At 33.3% G+C, this 21,351-nt stretch overlaps 1 protein-coding gene across 1 annotated transcript in view; it reads left to right on the forward strand.

Moving 5' to 3' along the window:
• Positions 1 to 1,938: 1,938 nt before the first annotated feature.
• The window catches only part of wls (Wnt ligand secretion mediator), a 101,073-nt gene continuing 81,660 nt past the window's right edge, over positions 1,939 to 21,351 (forward strand). The window contains exons 1-2 of the mRNA XM_085813306.1: positions 1,939 to 2,168; positions 2,407 to 2,721. Of these exons, the coding sequence (XP_085669432.1) occupies positions 2,063 to 2,168; positions 2,407 to 2,721 (421 nt within the window). The 5' untranslated portion in view covers positions 1,939 to 2,062. The remainder of the gene's footprint in view (positions 2,169 to 2,406; positions 2,722 to 21,351) is intronic.

The following is a 21,351-nucleotide window of genomic DNA, read 5'->3' on the forward strand; positions in this document are numbered from 1 at the left end:
TAGCACAGCCGCAGTCAGTAGTGAATTAATCTTCTTCAGATGTATGGAGCTTCATATAGTGACCAAGCATTTCACTTCCACAAACGAAAATTTGAGCACTTGAAAACTGTTTCCTTTCGATGATGTTAGAGGGACGACTGCGTAATCTCTGCTTTATCTAGATATTTAGACGTCCAGAATGGTTAAATAATATAAATATCGGAAGATTAAAGCTAATTGTAAGATTAAAGCTGTTATCTTATTTATGAACCTGGATGGTAATCCCTGATATAATATTGCAGTGGCTGCTCTATTGTGCTAGAAACTGGATGACACACCCAGCCCCTGTTTAGTCTTGCCAGCGACTGCTGCTATCATCCTTAAAACTCAACTCCATTGCTGAGCTAGCTACTCAGATCTTTTGTTTGCAACACTACAGAAGACACTGCCTCCGACGAGAAGGCATCAAGGTCCGCAAAGCGATCAAAACACCATCAGATTGTTTCGTAATGACATCAGTAATATAGTTAGAGACGGTTAAGGTTGGACATCTGTCCCTGGGCGTAATATCAAGGAAATGCCAAACTGACCAAGTTTTAGAATGAAACAGTTTCCATACTTAGAAAACAGAAGGGTGTATGAAATCTGCAGTTGTCTTTAGACGCTGAAAACTCTAGCCAAGTCTTTAGCCATATTGGATGTCCAGTAACAGATTGCATGCATCTTAGGATTTCATCCACTGTTCATTCACCAGATGCTGGGGGTCATTAGCATAGATCTTCCATCATCTAAAGACAGCTCTCCAGTGGCCAAGCGGTAAAGCCGATGAACTCGGGCCGGGGTTCGAATCCCGTCGAGTAGATTGGCTGCTAACTAAGCGTTTTTATGTTTTTCATATGTGTAGCCTATATACAGTCCAATTTCCCTTAGAAAGCCTTTCACGAAGGCCTCCCTTCCCTTAGACAGGTAACCCTCGAATGCTTTGCCATAATTAAATAAACTGAACCCAACTCATCATCTGTAATAGAAGATATCAGTTCTTCATATACAGCCGTGGATGTTTGTGGAAAACTACTACCAGAGTTGGATTAGCCACAGAGGCGTAGCTAGAGAGGGGCAAGAGGAGGCATCTGTCCTCGGGCGCAGAATCCAAGGGGCGCCAAACTGATGTTACGACATTTTAGAATTAAATGTTTTCCATCCTTAGCAAGCAGTAGTGGGCGCGAAATCTTCAGTTGTCCCTTGGTGCTGAAAACCCTAGCTACGACTCTGATTATTGAATTTGAGTTCTACATTTCAGTGTTTATAGAAATCAGGTTTGTGCTCTTCTGTTATTGGGACCACATTCAGAAATGTTTGTGTGTATTCAGAAATGTATGTATACAAAATGTATATAATATATTTTGATTTATAATCTATACATACAAATCATGCATATTTACTTCCTGAATTTATTTTATATTTTCTGTTTCGTTTACTGTTACATACATACTGACATAAAATTTAGACTGAAAAAAGTTTACTACTAAATATACGAGTAATTTTTTCTTCCAGGCAAACGATTCCTTTTTTTTTTTTTTTTTTTAATTCACTTTATTCTCATATGAGTTTACCACAATTTGAGGAAAAAAACCATAGGTAAATAAGCATCTTCAAAAATTTGTTAATTTTCTATATTATTTTTCTTTCCGAAACGAAATTTTATGTCCCAAGTCATACACAGCCTGAAATTTTCAAACAATTTTTTTTGGATTAAAGCTGTAAAGATGAGAATAAATAGCATTAATTAAAAAAAAGTTATATAAGCTCATATATACTTATTACGGATCATTCATTTTCTCGGCAATGCTTTGCTCATTTTCTTAAATAATTGAAATGTATTTTCTTTGTGATAAGGCGCAAAAACACACTTCAAACAGTTTCAAGTAACTACATATTTTTGCGCATGCGCACCTGAACTGGTATCATGGAAAAGCACGGAATAAGTCTATATTTAACGCCGCGTCTAGTTTGACACTTGAATCGTCTTCGGATATAAACAGTTGAGGAAATTTAACATTACCGGAGAAATATTATTTAAAAGATGGCTGGAACTATATTAGAAAATCTTAGTGGTCGTAAATTGGCATACCTTGTCACTAGTCTATTAATATGCCAAGTAATTTGTTTCCTTATTGGTGGTCTAATAGGTATAATCATTATTTCTGATGTCTATTTTTATATGTAATATTAAAAATGTGAATGTATAATTAGCATCTTATTTTTCACTTTTAATCTAATGACCATTGCGGAATTAAATAAAATGAAATCAAAGTGTGTGGCTTCTGTTTTTATTGTTAATAATTATTAAAGTGAAGTATAAATTGTTTGGAGTACATTTACAATGGTACGAAATTATTTAATAATTTATTATATTTTATTTTTTAGCACCTGCACCGTCAAATGTCGACAGCATTCTTGCTACAAAGTGCTTGATGGACCGACCGTTAGGAATTGATGAATTTGATGATATATGGCATATTCCCAGAGGAAATGGAAAGAGTATTAATTGCAAAGTTATAGACAGTGATCTTGATAGTCCAAAAATTTTAAATGATCCTAACATCACTCCTAATCATTTAGTGTTTGCCTTTCAAGCTCCACTTCCCAAGGATGGAATGATATTAGACTACTCAAGATGGATGGCCACTTTAAATGCCGTTTTACAGTTGGATATTGCATTCATGAGGAAAAATCCTATGGGTATAGTTATTATTATTTTTTTTCTCCTTAAATTTGTGTCATTAAGTTGTTGCAGCAAAACTTGTATTTCATTTTCTGCTGTTAGATAATGTTGCATAATTATGTTAAAATTATACTCTTTAGAAAGCTGTAAATCATAATATGATGAAATTCTTTTCTTTTCTTTTCTTTTCTTTTCTTTTTTTTTTTGTGTTATCTCAATTAAAATGAGTTGCAGTTGAGATGCTAAACGAATACAGGGATACCTTGAGATAATATGTCTTCAGTTCCAGTTTACCATAATAAAATTAACATTTTTTTCCCACAATATTCATTTTTCTTAATTGTTTTAAACTGTTATGACTCATCAAAATATTTGGCAAGAGCAATTAATTTGAACAAATTTTGTGTTTTGTAATGTGATGTAAAACATCTATCCGCTTAGAATCATTAGAATAAATATTGTATAAAGGAAAACGAGTACTCATTAGTCTAAGGTGATGGACAATTTGCCTTGTATAAGTTTGTTAGTATTATAATGCTTTATTGGAAGGAATCTTGATGAGCTCCATCACATGGTTTTGGCATCTGCAGCTTCATGGCTTTTATATCAATAATGAGATAGTCTAATCCAGTACAAAGTGTGAGACCCGAACAACCACTATCCGGAATGATCTAAAATCCGGACCTTAAAGCCACCAACGCCTTTTTTTTTTTTGTATGCTTTGTGTATGCGCATTTGATTTTTTCACTCGTAATAAAACATGTGGAGAGTTCCGATTCTTAATTTACCTTTGGCACTGCATAAAATACCTCGTTATTCAAGAAACATTCATCTTATCATAAATTTGTGTAATCAATAATTTGGCTCCGTAGCTATGTGTAGCATGGCATACATCTCTTAACGTAACATTTTACATACAAACATTGGTTGATTTTACGCTACTAATATTTTATGTCCCTAATGCCAACCTGGTGAATCATTATTATATTTTGCTTTCATCACTGCATATTTATCAACACATAACTTGAGTAACGACTTGTGCAGCGTCGCCTAAATAATTTTTTTTTATATTAGTAATTGAATAGCAAAAAGTATGGTAACTTTTTATGTTGACATTACACTTGGCTATGATTACAGATTTAAGTTAAATGCACTAAGAAATGTTGATGAGGGAAAATTTAATAAAAATGTCTTTCCGTATGCTTAAAACAGATTTTCTTAATAATACTCTTAGATCAAAATATTTCATTTAGTGCTATTTGAATTAAGACTAACTGATTTTTTATTCGCATAAACCTAGAACCAGCAGCAGAGCTCATATGACCGAACCGAGTGGCAGAATTTAGGAAACATAAAATTTTTGGATTTTAGAGGAGCACACAGCAGCAAATTTAAGGCATGACAAAATTTTTAGAATTTATGGACAGTACTGGGATCCAAAATTTCGAAGCGGCAAGCATTTAGAACTTAGAAAGGCACTGGGTAGTACAATTTAGGACCCCTAGAGACTGCATCAGGCAGTAATATATCTAGCACTGGCCCTCATTAAGCCTCAAGTACACGTGCGAATTTATTCATTCAGGATTCAGATAAGCCTTATGCATGTGCAAAAATTAGTCAAAAGTCGTTAATTCGGACACCCATAATCCGGACCTCAAAGCTAAAAACTTTCTGCGCATGCGCCGCATTGACACATGCGCATAGGCGTTTACGCGTGCGCGTTTTATGTATAACGGACGGTATAAGCTAAAATTATCTAATTATCTATTTCAGTTAATGTTGATGATTGCGTTGTCCCTTAATTTTCGAATTGGATCCGGCTTATTATTTTTTGAAGACTGTAAGAGCAATACTATAAAAGTAAACTTGAACTCGATTATATCAAATAGAATTTCTGATTCTGGAGCTCCCAAGGGATCGTACAGAATGAAAGTATGTTTCTATGTCCATCGAACAAAAAGTGGAATTGCTGCAAAAAATGGATAAAGACATGAAGAATGTGACAGAGAGGTTAGTTGAAACGAAAAAATTTCGATTGACAAGTTAGTCGGTATTCTCGGCACAGCAATTAACGGGATTTGAACAGCGGAACTTTGTAACTGAACAAGAAATTATGTCTGTTTATAGAATTAAAGATAAAGTATTATCACATAAAACGAAGCAACTTAAACAACTTACATTAAAAGAAATGTTTAATAAAGTAAACAAATAAATATTAAGCTTTTTTTTTTTTTTTTTTTTTTTGTAAATTTTGATACCCTTTAGATCATAATTGTTCTTTATTTCATAAATTACGGTTTCATATTTTTAATTTTAGAATTTCTGCATGCCATCTTACGAGATTTAAACTGATGATCTATAATCCGAAAAAATCGATAATCCGGAATCGCTGAACTCCCGACGAGTCCGGATTAACGACTTTTGACTGTAGTATAATAAATAACTAAATTAGGTTGATCTTTGGATTATGATAACTTGGCGATTTTTTGGCGAAAGTTTGGCGACTAACTCTGCTACAGCAACCCTCTTTTTTTTTTTTTTTTTTTTTTTTTTTTTGCCGCCATTTTGTCTTCATGAAGTAAAGACATGTTTCTTTTTTTTTTTTATTTACTCAACACTTTTTCCAACAATCTACTAGCCGAATTACACTCATGTTAGAAATTTTATGTAACAAAACTGCTTAATCATGACAAATATTAACTGCAAAATTGGGGAAAAGTGCACAATCGCAAACTCCTTGCACGTTTTTCAGAATAGCACATACACATAAACCATTTACACGTCGACTTATTTTTACTTAAAAAAAATCCCAGAATTGCACAAAAATGGCATTGCACACACTCTTAACTTTATCCATCTATACTGCTATTTTCTCATAAATTACAAAAATTTGCACGAAAATGCAAAAAAATTCTGTGAATCTTTAAACTCAGTAAAAAGCACATATATGAAATTACCTGATCGCGAAAAAGTATATACCCTTTCCAAGGATGAACATTTCCACGTATAAAATAAATAAAATATCCAAAAACTTTTATCTCTAAATTATCTATTATATTATAAACGTCACCAACGAAGTCATACCGCAACCATTATAAATGGTTACAAATACTTAGTGTCAAATATTTAAATTATTTCCATGCACAATTACTTCAACTGAAACGTATACCAAATTCCTACAAACAAATTCACAAAATAACTATCATTTAATTAAAATATCACTAAACCATGTACACGTTGACTTATTTTTACTTAAAAAAAAATCCCAGAATTGCACAAAAATGGCATTGCGCACACTTTTCACTATATCCATGTACACTGCTTTTTTCTCATAAATTAGAAAAATTTCATGAAAATGCATGAAAATTTTGTGAATCTTTAAATCTGGTAAAAAGCACATATATGAAATTACCTGATCGTGAAAAAGTATATACCCTTTCCAAGGATGAACATTTCCACGTATAAAATAAATAAAATATCCAAAAACTTTTACCTCTAAATCATCTATTATATTATAAACGTCACCAACAAATTCATACCGCAAACATTACAAATTGTTACAAATACCTAGTGTCAAATATTTAAATTATTTCCATGCACGTTTACTTCCACTCAAATGTATACCAACTTCCTACAAACATATAATTCACAAAATAACTATCATTTAATTAAAATATAATTAAATTCAAAAACACTACTTAAAATATAAATAAGCACATACATTAAATTAATAAAAATTAGCTTACAATCCTAATTACTTTAAACTAAATCATTGCTAATAACAATTTTCCAATAATACCATATTACTTTATTTACTCCTTACATTTAGAACAATGCATAAAAATAATATCCTCAAATAATTAAAAATACTAACTTACCTAATCTTCCTCAGGATCTTGATTACGTGGCCGATAAACTTTTCTTATTTCCTCCGCTAAATAAAAAGCAAGCGTATGTGCGCCTGTTTCAGGATCTTTAAAATAATACTTATAGTTCACAGCAAGGTACCAGGTAAAATAAATAACTTAATAAAACATCTTTACTTCTATCTTGCACAACCTTAAAAAAACACTTATTACTACCCCTTTCAATCCCACTAAATACCCATTTCGAATTCACTTTAGTTAGGGCCATGGGATCCAAAAATTAACCAACACTGTTTCACACAACACAGAATAAAGCTAAATACAAAATTTCTAGATTTTTTCCAGATTTCCCCCCTTTTCCGATTAAAAAACTGTAATTCGTCCATTAATGTCACATGACATATCTCATGATCTCTCATTTCCCTCACACAAAATAATACGTAATCGGAACTGAGTACAGTCAAAAGTCGTTAATTCGGACACCCATAATCCGGACCTCAAAGCTAAAAACTTTCTGCGCATGCTCCGCGGTGGCACATGCGCACAGGCGTTTTACGCGAGCGCGTAAGACCTTGACTACTGCACATATGTGTGTGCGCAACTGCAGAATACGTTTTCGCCTGCGTGTTTAATGTATAACGGACGGTGTAAGCTAAAATTATCTATTTCAGTTAATGTTAATGATTGCATTGTTCCTTAATCTTCGAATTGGATCCCGCTTATTATTTTTAGCAGACTGTAAGAGCAATTTTATAAAAGTAAACTTGAACTTTCGATTATGTCAAATAGAATTTCCGATGCTGAACTTCCAAAGGATCTACAAAACGAAAGTATGTTTCGATGTCCAACAAACAAAAAGTGGAATTGCTGCAAAAAATGGATAAAGACATGAAGAATGTGACAGAGAGGTTAGTGAAAACGAAAAAATTTCGATTGACAAGTTAGTCGGTATTCTCGGCACAGCAATTAACGGGACTTGAACAGCGGAACTTTGTAACTGAACAAGAAATTATGTCTTTTTATAGAATTAAAGAGAAAGTATTATCACATAAAATGAAGCAACTTAAACAACTTACATTGAGAGAAATGTTTAATAAAGTAAACAAATAAATATTAAGTTTTTTTTTTTTTTTTTTGTAAATTTTGATACCCTTTAGATCATAATTGTTCTTTATTTCATAAATTACGGTTTCATAATTTTTATTTTAGAATTTCTGCATGCCATCTTACGAGATTTAAACTGATGATCTATAATCCGGAAAAATCGATAATCCGGAATCGCCGAAGTCCCGACGAGTCCGGATTAACGACTTTTGACTGTACTACTCACATTATTACCAAAGTCCTAGGTAGTAACCTTTATCGCCTCCAAAATGTTGCCAAACTACCAGTTACCATATTCCAAAGATCAGCCCTAAATTAATTTAATTCAAAGCTTAACTGCTTCGGTGCACGATAGAAGGAAGACAAAATTTAGTGGAAGAACTTGACTTTAGTCTACAATCTCATGATACATAGCCAATATTGTAAAGGGGATGTTATTAAGCTAGGCTAAAATTTACTGATTCCAAGGAATTTCAGATGATATAGCAGATTACCCTGTTCCTTAATGTTCTGATTTGATCCAGCTTATTATTTTTTTGCGGGCTGTTATTATTACGGCAATTTAATAAAAATTAAAGTTAGAAATTTTGATTATGTTGAAAACAGTTTCTAATTCTGGAGCTGCAAAAGGATCTACTAAGTGAAAGCATGTTTCACTTCCTATACTAGAAGTCTTTTTTCTTAACATGTTTATCTTCCCCTTTTTTTTTTCTACTTTTCCCTAGACAAAAACACGGAAAATATCAAAAATGCTTCTAATCTTATCACATGGAGAGGCATTTAAAGACACATACGGCTTCCTCACGTCATGAGGCTGAACCGCATAATGAATTCCTTCACCCCTTAGAACCAGGCACAGAGGTTCAACCTCCGCCCTTGCACCTTGGAGAGTCGCTAAAAGCAACTCTGGTCATCAATTTGCTACCTGCCCATCACAGTGGGGCATTATCCAGCGAACCCAAGGGCGTCGTATCTCCTGGGCTACTAGAGCCACACTGCTCTACGACTCACCAGACCACCAGGCCAGCCAATGACTGACCTTTCCTTTGCATCCAAAACCACTAGGTGTGTAAATTTTACAACCTCGTGTCCGAGGCTGCCTAGGTACAGATCCTAGCCAGTAGCTTCGCAGGGTTCTCTACGTCGACCCCCACTGAGGACTGAGAGGCATTTATAGAAAGGAATTTTTCTGTTAATAAAGAAATTGAAAACTGGCAATTTAAAAGATTCATCTTATATGTCTTAATGCATCATCAATGGCGTAGTTAGAAAGGGGTAAGGGGTGCCAAATTGATGTTGCAAAATTTTAGAATGAAATGTTTTTCATTCTTGGCATACAGAAAGGGGTCCAGAATTTTCAGTTGTCCCAGATCACTGAAAATCCTAGTTGTGGCTCTGTGCATCATACACAGTGCTGGCGCTATTCACTGGCTCTGTAACCGGCATTTACCATATAGCTTTTCATATTTATTCTGAATTTTCATATTACTAAATTAATAAAATTAGCACCTTTTTGTATGCATTTAGTTTTTTAAAGTAGCAGAAATCTTTAAGTGAATCCAAAAATTCTAAAATGAATAGGAAACGTATTGAAGAAAGAAAACGAATACTTAAAGAGAAAGAAAATATGTACAGTTATTGTAAATGAAGCATTTGTTTATAATTTCAGCCTTTGCCATAATTTTCCCTTTCCATTTTCTCACCAGAAGGAAAATCATTTTGATATTTTTTAAACTAAGGTTTTTGGGGTTGTAAGACAGAATTTATTTCTGGCCTCCGTTTGCACGCTGCATTAGTTCCTGCCAGCTCTGTTAATTTGATTTTTAAATTGCAGTAACAATGTTATGATGAGTTACGAGTTTGTTACGATGTGTTATTGAGCCAGCTTAGATTAAAATTAAATTGTGTAGTCTTTGAGTGCAAGCCCACATTTTCTGCTCATGTTTAATTGAATCACCATAAGCTGTAGTTCATTTTGCTAGCATAAGAACCTGCCTTTATATTCCAAGGTCTTTTTAAATAAAAGGTTTACAGTCAAAAGTCTTTAATCCGGACTCGTTGGGACTTCGCCGATTCCGGATTATCGATTTTTCCGGATTATAGATCATCAGTTTAAATCTGGTAAGATGGCATGCAGAAATTATAAAATTAAAAATATGAAATCGTAATTTATGAAATAAAGAACAATTATGATCTAAAGGGTATCAAAATTTACAAAAAAAAAGCTTAATATTTATTTGTTTACTTTATTAAACATTTCTTTCAATGTAAGTTGTTTAAGTTACTTCGTTTTTTACGTGATAATACATTCTCTTTAATTCTATAAACAGACATAATTTCTTGTTCAGTTACAAAGTTCCACTGTTCAAGTCCTATAATTGCTGTGTCTACCGACTATTTTGTCAATCAAAATTTTTTCGTTTTCAATAACCTCTGTGTCAATTTCTTCACTATCGGAAGCGAATTATAATGACGAGGAAGTTGATTTAAATCATATCAAAGACGGAGTACATCGAGATGAAATACTACATTTAGTAAGGAATTATAAGCCAAATAAAATAAAAACATCTGCCCTGAAGATAAGGATAGTGCTGACAGATCAACTTCCAATTCATAGCGCGTTAAAGATAAACAAAGTTTAGATAAACAAACGTTAAAGTTTAGATAAACAAAGGATATGCCTTTATCCATTTTTTGCAGCAATTCCACTTTTTGTTTAATGAACTTCGAAATATATTTTCGCTTTGTAGATCCTTTACATAGTAGTAAATATATATCAGAAATTCCATTTGACATAATCGAAAGTTCAAGCTTACTTTTATAAAATTGGTCTAACAGTTTGCAAAAAATAATAAGCTGGATCCAATTCGAAGATTAAGGAACAACACAATCTGCAACATTATCTGAAATAGATAATTAGATAATTTTAGCTTAGCTTATACCGTCCGTTACACATTAAACGTGCACTCGTAAACGTATTTTGCGCACGCGCACAAGCATATTCGCAGCCATAAAGGTCTTACGCGCATGCGTCAATGCGACGTATGCACAGAAAGTTTGTAGCTTTGAGGTCCGGATTATAGATCATTTCGGATTTTGGGTGTCCGAATTAACGACTTTTGACTGTATTTGTACCTTTATCTGACTCTATAATGACTTTCAGACATAGTGATAATTTGCTTCACGTCTGTCAGGGGTTTTGGACTATTTAACTTTTATCCGATCAAGTAAAACCTCATAGGTACATAGTCAAGAGATTGACAAGTGACTTGAAAAGTTAAGAGGCAGGTAAAACATGCAGAAACTAGTGGGACTATTGGTTTGCATATTGAAACAAATTTCTAATTAAGATACAATAACATGCCAAACAAATATTAATTTAGAAGTCAAGCAACAAAAATCAGCATTATATTTTCAAATTTTCACAGTACTAGTTCCAATGGTTTTACCATACCATCATCTTCAGCTGCATTGGAATTAGGGTCGTTAACTGCACTGGTTATTATAAATTAAGGAAAAATCACAAAAATAGCGATAACTCCCTCAAAAATAAGCCAAATCGTGTTGCCAAGTAAGAGTAGCTGAGTAAAACTGTCATATGCAAATTAGTGGCCCTGCTTTCGGAATACGTCATCTGCGAGGAGCATAAAAGTCCATGTTTGAGAGAAAGCCCACATATTTCACTGTGACAGTGACATCAGAAATCTGAGATAGCCAATTCGTAACAATGACCTCCAAGCATCATTTGCCTGCAGAACTGCGATGGAGAGCTATTGGAGACTAGAGGCAGGACAGAGTCAAACAGAAGTGGCCAGATGGCTAACTGTGAGTCCTTCTGTGGTTCACATACTTTGGGGGCAATTTCAAACCACAGATTCGGCATCTACGAGGTTCAGCCAAGGACGGCCAACTGCTACGACGAGCACCGATGACCGATATTTGAAATTATGTGCATGCAGGAATAGAACCGCTACTCCGTCTCTTCTTAGATCCTCCCTTGCTGCAGCCACCGGAAGGTTCATGTCAACGTCAACTGTACATAGAAGGCTTCACGAAGGTGGTTTGTATGCGAGGCGACCAGCGATTTGTGTACGTCACGCCATAGGAGGAACCATTTTCAGTGGGCACGACAACATGTCCACTGGACGCCTGATCAATGCAGGGCGGTTTTCTTTACGGAGGTGTCTAGGTTTTGTCTAGAAAGTGATAGTAGGCGTTATTTGATATGGAAAGAACCTAGAACCCGTTATCATCTGTCAAACATCAGTGAAAGAATTGCATCGGAAGAGGCAGTGTCTGTGTTTGAGGTGGCATCTCTTTGGGTGGACGCACAGACCTCCATGTCTTTCTAAGAGGAACAGTGAATGCTCAGATTTACAGAGATGACCCTGTACGCGCATATGCCGGGCAATAGGTGATGCTTTCCTGTTTTCACGCAAGTCAAACAGGGCTCACATCATAGATGATTATCTGCAACAGGAAACAATTATGCGCATGGAGTGCCCAGCTCTATCCCCGGACTTGAATTCTATCAAGCATGTTTGGGATGCTTTAGGGAGACGTCTAGCTGCTCTCAATCCGCCCCCCCCAGACCCTTGTTGCACTTGCAACTGCTTTGCAAGAGCAATGACTCTCGCTTCCTATGGAGCTGATAGACTGCATAATTGAAAGCATACATTGCTGTATGTGCTGTATTGCGTCTAGAGGCGATCATATTCCATATGGAAGTACTTTTCCTATAGCAAACTGACACCTTCGATTTGTTCATTTTATACATGTGCTAATTTTTATACTACCATATTTGTCTGGTAATTTCTTTTTATGTTATTTGATACCTTACTATGTGTTCTATATTGTGGGTAAGTTTCATTAAATTCTACATGTAACTTTTTCAGTAATTGTGATTTTTCTGATTTTTCCTTACTTTATGCTAACCAGTGTAGAACAGAAAGTTTTTTTTTTTTTTTTTAATGTGAAATGCCACTAGAAAATCCAGTTCACCAATGGAAGATGTTTTTTGAATAATTTTGGCAGCAGAAAAATTGAAAGTGGGATTTTCGGACCAACAATGTTGGGCAACAGAAGACTTCTGTGTTTCCTTTTTTCTAACATATGCCTCATGTTCCTTAACGCAAAATTTTAAGGCTCTCTTACTCTGTCCAATGTAAATTAAACCACACTGGCAAGCAATCCTGCAAATACCCCAGGAATTCATGTTCCTTGAGTAGGGAACTTGGAATTTTATTGATGGGAGAATAAACGACCCGAAAGTTAAATTTCTGCAAAATACGTACAACTTTATAGCTAATTCATGGAAAGAAGGGAGTGAAAAAAGAATTTTTATAATCTCCTAAAACAAGAGTGTGCCTTTTGGTGTGTTGAGATGAGAATTTTTTAACTGCTTCATTAATAATGTTGGGTGAAAAGCCCCTGTCAATAGCTATTGCTTTTAAATAATTTAGTTCTTCATCAAGGGATAGTTTGGAGGAGCTAACTTGAAGAGCACGTAAAACATTGGAATAAAATGAAGCTAACTTTTGTTTAGTCGGATAGCATGAGTGGTGGAAGGCGAACTGATGAAGGCTTACAGTAAACCGTAGTACTGAAGTTGAATGTGTTACGTGTGACCAGAATGTCGAGAAACGGAAGAAAATTGCAAGTGTCAAGTTCAAATGTGAACTAAATAGCAGGATCAGTGGAATACATTGTTGAAAGAACTTTATTTAAATCATCTTTATTACCTTCAAACGGGGTAAAAGTATCGTCTACGTAGCGGAACCATACCGGGAAGTTTAAAGTTTCAAACAATTTTGATTCATAATAATGCATGTAGATATCAGCTAGGATGGGACTGAGGGGGCTTCCCATGGCTAATCCCTCAGTTTGCTTGTAATATTTATTGGAAAACAAAATGCATTTATTTCGAACAGAGTTGAGTGAGAGAAATTAGCTCAGCAATTTCGATGCAAGAGAAATGAAATTCGCGAAGTCTGGTTTCTAGACATCTTAATCACATTATATCTTGCACATCTACACATATTGTATCTTATCTCGTTCATTTTCACTTTTGAAGCTGAGGGTGATGGTTGGGTAAAACCATCGAAACTAGTACTGTGAAAATTTGAGAATATAACGCTGATTTTTGACTTCTAAATTAAATTTCTAATTGTTAGAAAAGCTGCTTAAAGAGAAGCAGATTGTATAAAATTAGTAAGAAATTTGGAAAGGCTTCAAATTAAAAAGATGCATAAATATTTTATTGAGTATTGTTGCTACAAAACATAAATGTTTTGTAGCAACATAAATGCAACAAAACATAAATGTTTTGTAGCTTTTAATGTGCATTTATCTTAATATCGTTTAAAATCAATGTCATAAATTACATATATTTTAAACTGTGACATGTTAATAGATTGTGATTTTAATAGTGCTTTTTTAACAAATATTTTTTAAGAACAAATTTAATAGTAGCCATGTACGTCTATAATGATTAAGGGTATCTAACTAGCTAATCTAACTAGCTAATTTAATTATTTGTAACAAATTTGTTACCCTTAAAAGTTATCTCTGCGTATTAACTCCTTGCTTATGTAATATGTTTGAGGAAAATGTTCCAAAAATAGAATTTTTTTTCTCTTTAATTTTGTTCGTTATTATCATCAAAATGTTAGAAATAAATTATTTTAAAAAAATTAAACAAAATAACTAATATATTAAATTTCTTCACATATATGGGTAATGTTAATGGATTACAGAAATTTTATGTTTTGATCAGTGGCGTAGCTAGGGTGGGAAAAGCGGGCACATTTATCCTCAGGTGCAGCATCCAGAGGGAGCCAAACTGGTGCTACAAAATTTAGAATGAAAGTGGCCTTGTGAATTTTGTGGGCCACACAGAAAAAGGTAAAAATCTCCATTTGTCCTCAGGCACTGAAATTGGCTCTGGTTCAAATTATAGCAAAATAAATCAAATGAAGTAATTTTCAAGATAAATATAATAAACTGTATAACAATATTATTATTTATTAGTGCTGTAAAAGTAACGAAAAATTGTGTACCCGTATGTATTTGTTACTCAGTGAACCAGTACTCGTTACTATCCGCCATCCTAGCTATGCCACTGATCGTTACTCGTTACTTTCGGTAGAATCGAGTATAGTAGGAAGTATTGCATCGCAATGAATCATTTGAGCAGCTAAACCTCGCTGTGCTGCCATAGGGATTTTTGAGTAGAAATAATTCACTTTGTTTTGGCTGTTATTTTGTGGTACACTGATATGATTAAATATTTAATTTTCTATTGCTATCAGGGCTTAATTTGTAAAATCAGAAGCGCGGAGCCCTACGGAAGGCCATTAGGAAAATACGAAAAAATAAAATAAAAATAAAGAAATAAATAAAGTAAATATTATAATATTAATATAATTATTAATTAAAATAATAAAAAGTTAGTGATTAAAATAATGAATAATTAAAGTAACATAATAATTAGCAAATGAAATATAAAATACTCAAAATTAAAATTCAATAAAAATGTAAAGACAAATAAAAATTTAATTAATTCTTAAATTTTTGATGAATAGTTAAATAATAAACTAAAATACCAGACCTCGTCTTATTGGCTTATTACTGTTTCGTCCTTTATGGCTTCATGCCCAGCTCGAAAAAGTGTCTTTTCGTCCGCTGCCTTCTCCCACCAATTCCTTCTTTCCCATTTCATCCGCTGTTTGAAAAACAGGTGTTAACTTTATAATAAGGCAAACGCCTGTTTACTTCAATTAAAATGGTTTAGAGGACATGACTGTTTCTGCTTTGACTTCGCTTCTGATTTCTAATACTATTTAATACTTTAAGCTAACAAATTATGTTAAGCAGAATAATGAATTTCAAACGTGTTTAAAAGATGTATATGTGAATATAATAATATTTTTGTTATATAGTATCCATTTTTTTAATTTTACGCATTTCTAAAGCAGCAGAACCGCGGTATCACTATTTTGACACGCAAACACACACAAAAATGTGTAATTAAGATTTATGCTACATTCTTTATTGAAAGTAGTGCAACCATTCATGCCTTTAGAGAATTTTACATGTGATGGTGATTCTTAAAATAGGTGATGTTCACTACCAATGTATGTTTATGTCCTCAATACAGGTCACCTTTAGAAAGTGACCTCTTCCAGATGTCGTTAATAGATGATTTGCTGTAATTATTTTCTGATAGATAATGGAATTAATGTAATTTAATGTCAATTTAAAAATGTATCTTTATATGGCTCTACTCTTATATGCGCCCTAAGGTTGCCAAATGCGGCGATATGTGTTGTGCGCTAGTTTTTGGCGCGATTGCGTGTTTTGTTCTGCGACGGTTTTGGGGGCGATGTTGGTTTTTGTGGAAACTTGGATTTGTTGGTTGGTGTGGTAATTAAGTGATTTATGACATGTAAAATTTTAGTCGCGTGCCTGGTACAACTATTTTTTAGGGTGGCTGGAAATTATGCAAGTATTTAGAAGAAGGTTTTTAACATTTATTTGTGAAACATAGTATCAATTTTGTGGATAGTGAGTCTGGCTGTCATATAAATACGATAGAGATTACGTGGCGGCGTGTTAAAGCGACGTTGCCGATTTATAATCGGAAATGCGATTTAGAGTTTTATGAAGTGATTCATATATTTTTTTATCGTTGTTCTGAAACAGGAGAAGATGCTTTTAACAAATTTGTGGTGAAATTGTTTTGGTGATGTTTGAAATTGGTATTTCTGCTGTTCGAAGAAGCATTTATTTATGGCAAGTGCATTTTGTTTTATTCCTGTTCTCGTTTAGTAGAATGTTATGTTCATTGTTTTTTTTAGTATGAATTTCTGTTCTTATTGTTGTTTTTTTGAATTGTTTGAAATTTATTTTAGTTTATTTTGTTGATTAGTGTGCAATGCTTAGATTGTGCAATTCGTAGATTTTTTTAAAGTTTAAACAGCAGATTTAAATTATTTTAGAAATTAATATGATGCCTCATTTTGGGGGGGGGGGAACCCTCTTTTTTGAAACTTTTTTGCATGCATGTATACATGTATGTATGTTTCTCGCATTGTGATAAAACTTTGGGTACCTAGAGCCATCCAATTTTGAATAATGTATGTTTCCACCTGAATATGGGCATCTGGGAGCCCAAATTTGGAATTTGGAAATTATTTTATTATCTATTTCATATTTTGAAAAACTTAAACGAATTTTTGATTAAACTCGATGATTTAAAAGCGAGCAATGGCAATATTCTATGGGGGGTGGGGTGAGGAAACCTTTTTATCACCAGCACACGGAACTGTGTATCGGAAATTCTAAAGGTATTCTCATTTAAAAATTATTTTGCGATATTGCTGTTAAACTGAATTTTATGGTTTAAGTGCGAAGAACATGATATTTAATAAAAGATGACAACACACAAAACATTAAAAAAAAAAAAAAAAAGCCTTTGAATGTAATTTAAAATCTGAAATCTTTCAGATTTTAAAATTTTTTTGGTCCAAAGGGGCAATTTGCCCTGAAGGACTATTAATTTCGTTTTGGCATTTTGCGTTGAAAACTTTAAATTGGTGTATCACTTTTCAAATTGTTGCCATCATATATTATCACTCTGTCTTATATTTAAAGAAATTAAATAATGAAGAATCTGCATAAATGTATTTATGTTTCTCGCATATATAACGTTATCTAGAGCCATCAAAATTTGAATAACGTAATCTTCCATATAATATGGGCATTTGGCTCTAATTTGAATTTGAAATTTGTTTTATTATCGAATTCATATTTTGTAACACTTCAACAAATGTTTTATTAACAAACTAAACGATTTAAAAGCAGGCAATGGCAACATCAACGGAAAAAAATTTTTTTTTTATCTTTAGCACGCCAGACTCTGTGTTCTAAATTCTAAAGATGTAGAAACATTAGATTACTTCAAAGAAAGAGATGCGAAAAATTTATGACTTTTTGAAGGTGAATAAACTCGTAGATCTTGTCTAGCAGAAGCTGGACTCGAGGATCCGTAACAAATGTGTAAAATAAGCAATACACTCGCCGGAAATCGAACCACGGATCTCTTAAATACGCGCTGAAAGTCCTGACCACTACACTGCAAAGGCATGCTAAGAAGGCAGGAGAAATACCTTATATACTCCCCCTTTTAAAGAGCGACTGGGGATTAGGGGACCCAATTGCAAAATCCTCTTAGTGAAGAATCATCATCCATCCTTTTTAGTTCGGGCGCCATTGTAGAGACATTAAGTTGTTTTGAAGCAGGAAAGATGAAAAATGAGCAATGCTTTCGCCGGGACTCGAACCACGGACCCCTCAAGTACGCGCAGAGAGTGTTGACTGTTGGCTTTAGTTTTCCACATGCAAATTTTGATCGAAGGTAAGCTAACGTGGTTGCCGCTGATTGGCCGATGACGTCCTGAGATTTTGATGACGTTTACAGTCCTGTAGTAAATTTTTCAATCATAAGAATATTTTTCACTATCCTGGTATGTTTATATGGATGGACTAATTGTCAGTTAGATGTAAAGAACGCATATTTATATGCAAACCTAAATGAGAAAATATATATTGATAGATAGATGGATTTATTGAAGAGGAAAATAAAATGTTTTTATTACACAAGGCCATTTACGGTCTACGTCAAAGCGACCGTGAATGGTTTTGTGAATTTGAAAGTACTTTAGAAAATCTACATTTTAAGAAAATACAATGGTGTAATTGTGTTTATAAGAGTTCAAATGTAATTCTCTTGTTATATGTAGATGATATTGCGATTTTTAGTAAAGATCAATATAGTATAGATAAAGTAATTTCGCAGCTGAGTAAGTTTTTTTATCTTAAAGTATTAGGCAAAACTAAAACGTTACTTGGAATTGAATTCTTAGAGAATGAGAATGGGGTTTTTATACATCAGCAAAAATATATCGAAGAAATTTTTGAAAAATTTAAACATTTCCAGATACTAATAACTTCACTTCCCATAGCTAAAGGCACTATTCTTACAAAATTAGATTGTCCATCTACAAGTACAGAAATTGCCGAAATGCATACATTACCCTTTAGAAATCTGTTAGGATGTTTAGTTTTTGTAGCTAACAGGACAAGGCCTGATATTACATATGCAGTGAATATCTTATCACAATTTCAGGAGAATCCTGGAATTAGGCATTGGGAAGCATTGTTGAAATTGCTTGGTTATCTCAATAGTACTAAATTATATAAGTTAAACTTATCGAAAATTAAACATATAAATTTATATTGTTATTCAGATGCTGATTATGCAAGTAATAGAGATGACCGCGTGTCCATGGGAGGATTTATACTATATTTAGATGAAGCACCGGTAATCTGGTAAACTGTTAAACAAAAATGTGCAAGTTTATCAACCATGGAAGCGGAGTATATCGCCTTATCTGAAGCAGCGAAGGAATTAATGTGGACGAAAAATGTCTTACAAGATGAAATTTTAAAGTTTAATTTAAGAGAGTGTAAACTATTTTGTGATAACAAGTCTGCCATTGATTTTTCTAGATCGCCAATAGAAAATCGCCGAACTAAGTACATAGACGTAAAATATCACTTTGTTAGAAGACTAGTAAATGATAGAGTGTTTGACCTTGAATTTATCACCAGTAAATTAAATACTGCCGACTTATTTACAAAAGCAGCGATTGCTGTTAATTTAAGAAAGTTTTGTTTAGATGTTTTCAGTGTTTAAAGACAATAAGTGTTTTCGTATAATAGAATTGAACTATGAACTTCTGTGTAAGTTTTCTTTTTGTATTTGCATGGGAAAAAGGGCCGTTTGTTGGCTTTAGTTTTCCACATGCAAATTTTGATCGGAGGTCAATCGGCGGTAAGCTAACGTGGTTGCCGCTGATTGGCCGATGACGTCAAGATCGGCGGGTTGGCCGAGTATTATATATATGTACACCGGTATGGCGAATGTCTTGTTCTTTTGTGTTATTATGAGTTAGCATAATGCCAGTTTGCTTTCAATCAAATGATTTTAAATGTAAAGGCTACAGTGTTAGCTCTTTTATTTTAATTTATGGAATAAAGCATGAATTTTATTTAGATTAGTCTTAGCTTTATTTAAGGGAAGCAAAATATGCTTTGCCTTTATCATCACCACTGGCAACATTGACCATTGCATTATGAAGGCATGCCAAGAAGACGGGAGCTCATTTTATACCTTATATGCTCATTTTAAAATTATTTTGCAATATTGTTGTTGAACTGAATTTTACGGTTTAATTGCAAAGAATGGGATATTAAATAAATAAAGGTAACACGCAAAATGTTAAAAAAAAAAGGCTCTTTGGACGTAATTAAAAATTTGAAACTTTTCAGATTTTTTTTATTTAACTTTTTTTATTTTTGTCTTTTTATTTTTTTCATCTTTCCTGATGGTCTTCCGTAGGACTCCATCACTTCTAATTTTAAAAATCATACCTTGTCTGCAGCCAACGATTGGAAAATAAAAGCCAAGTAAGGAAGATGGATATACAGTGCAAAGTCTTTAATCCGGCGTGATCTATAATCCGGACCTCAAAGCTACAAACTTTCTGTGCATGCGTAGCGTTTACGCATGCACGTTTAATGTATAACAGACGGTATAAGCTAAGCTAAAGTTATCTAATTATCTATTTCAGTTAATGTTGCAGATTGTGTTGTTCCTTAATCTTCTAAATGGATCCGGCTTATTATTTTTTGCAGAGCAATTTTATAAAAAGTAAGCTTGAACTTTCGATTATGTCAATAAGAGTTTCCAATTCTGGAGCTGCCAAAGGATCTACAAAGCAAAAGCATGTTTCGATGATTAAACAAAAAATGGAATTGCTGCAAAAAATGGATAAAGGCATAAAGAAAGTGACAGAGAGATGATTTGTTTGTGTAACCATTCCGAAATCTGTTTATAAATTTAACGCTGCTCTGCACGGGGGGAGGGAGACATCAAGGCGCGAAGTGAACTGGAAGTTGATCTGACAGCACTATCCTCATCTTCAGGGCAGGTGTTTTTATTTTATTCGGCTTAAAATTCCTTACTAAATGTAGTGTTTCATCTCGATGTATGCTGATATGATTTAAATCAATTTCCTCATCATTATAAATATCATGAATGCACATCAAATAGTTTTCTGGTTGCAATTTTCTAATTTCGACTATGCGTAAAGTTTGCTTTACGCATGCGCGCATTGAAAGAAATGTTTAATAAAGTAAACAAATAAATATTAAGCTTTTTTTTTTTTGTGAATTTTGATAGCCTTTAGATCATAATTGCTCTTTATTTCATAAATTATGGTTTCATATTTTTAATTTTATAATTTCTGCATGCCATCTTACCAGATTTAAATTGATGATCTATAATCCAGAAAAACCGATAATCTGGAATCTCCGAAGTCCCGACGAGTCCAGATTAAAGACTTTTGATTGTATATATTATATATATAATTTTCATATATATATATATCATATTCCTATCATATATTATTCTATCATATGTATATATAGGCTATATTCCTATCATATATATATACTTTAATTATAATTTATGTAATATATATTTAGATGTATATTTTTATACATCTAAATATATTAATATATATTTAGATGTATATATTTAGATATATGTAA

Source organism: Stegodyphus dumicola, chromosome 3, assembly GCF_044657685.1.
Source record: "Stegodyphus dumicola isolate Sdum_Otavi_A_Nest chromosome 3, ASM4465768v1".
Classification (NCBI taxonomy): Eukaryota; Metazoa; Arthropoda; class Arachnida; order Araneae; family Eresidae; genus Stegodyphus; species Stegodyphus dumicola.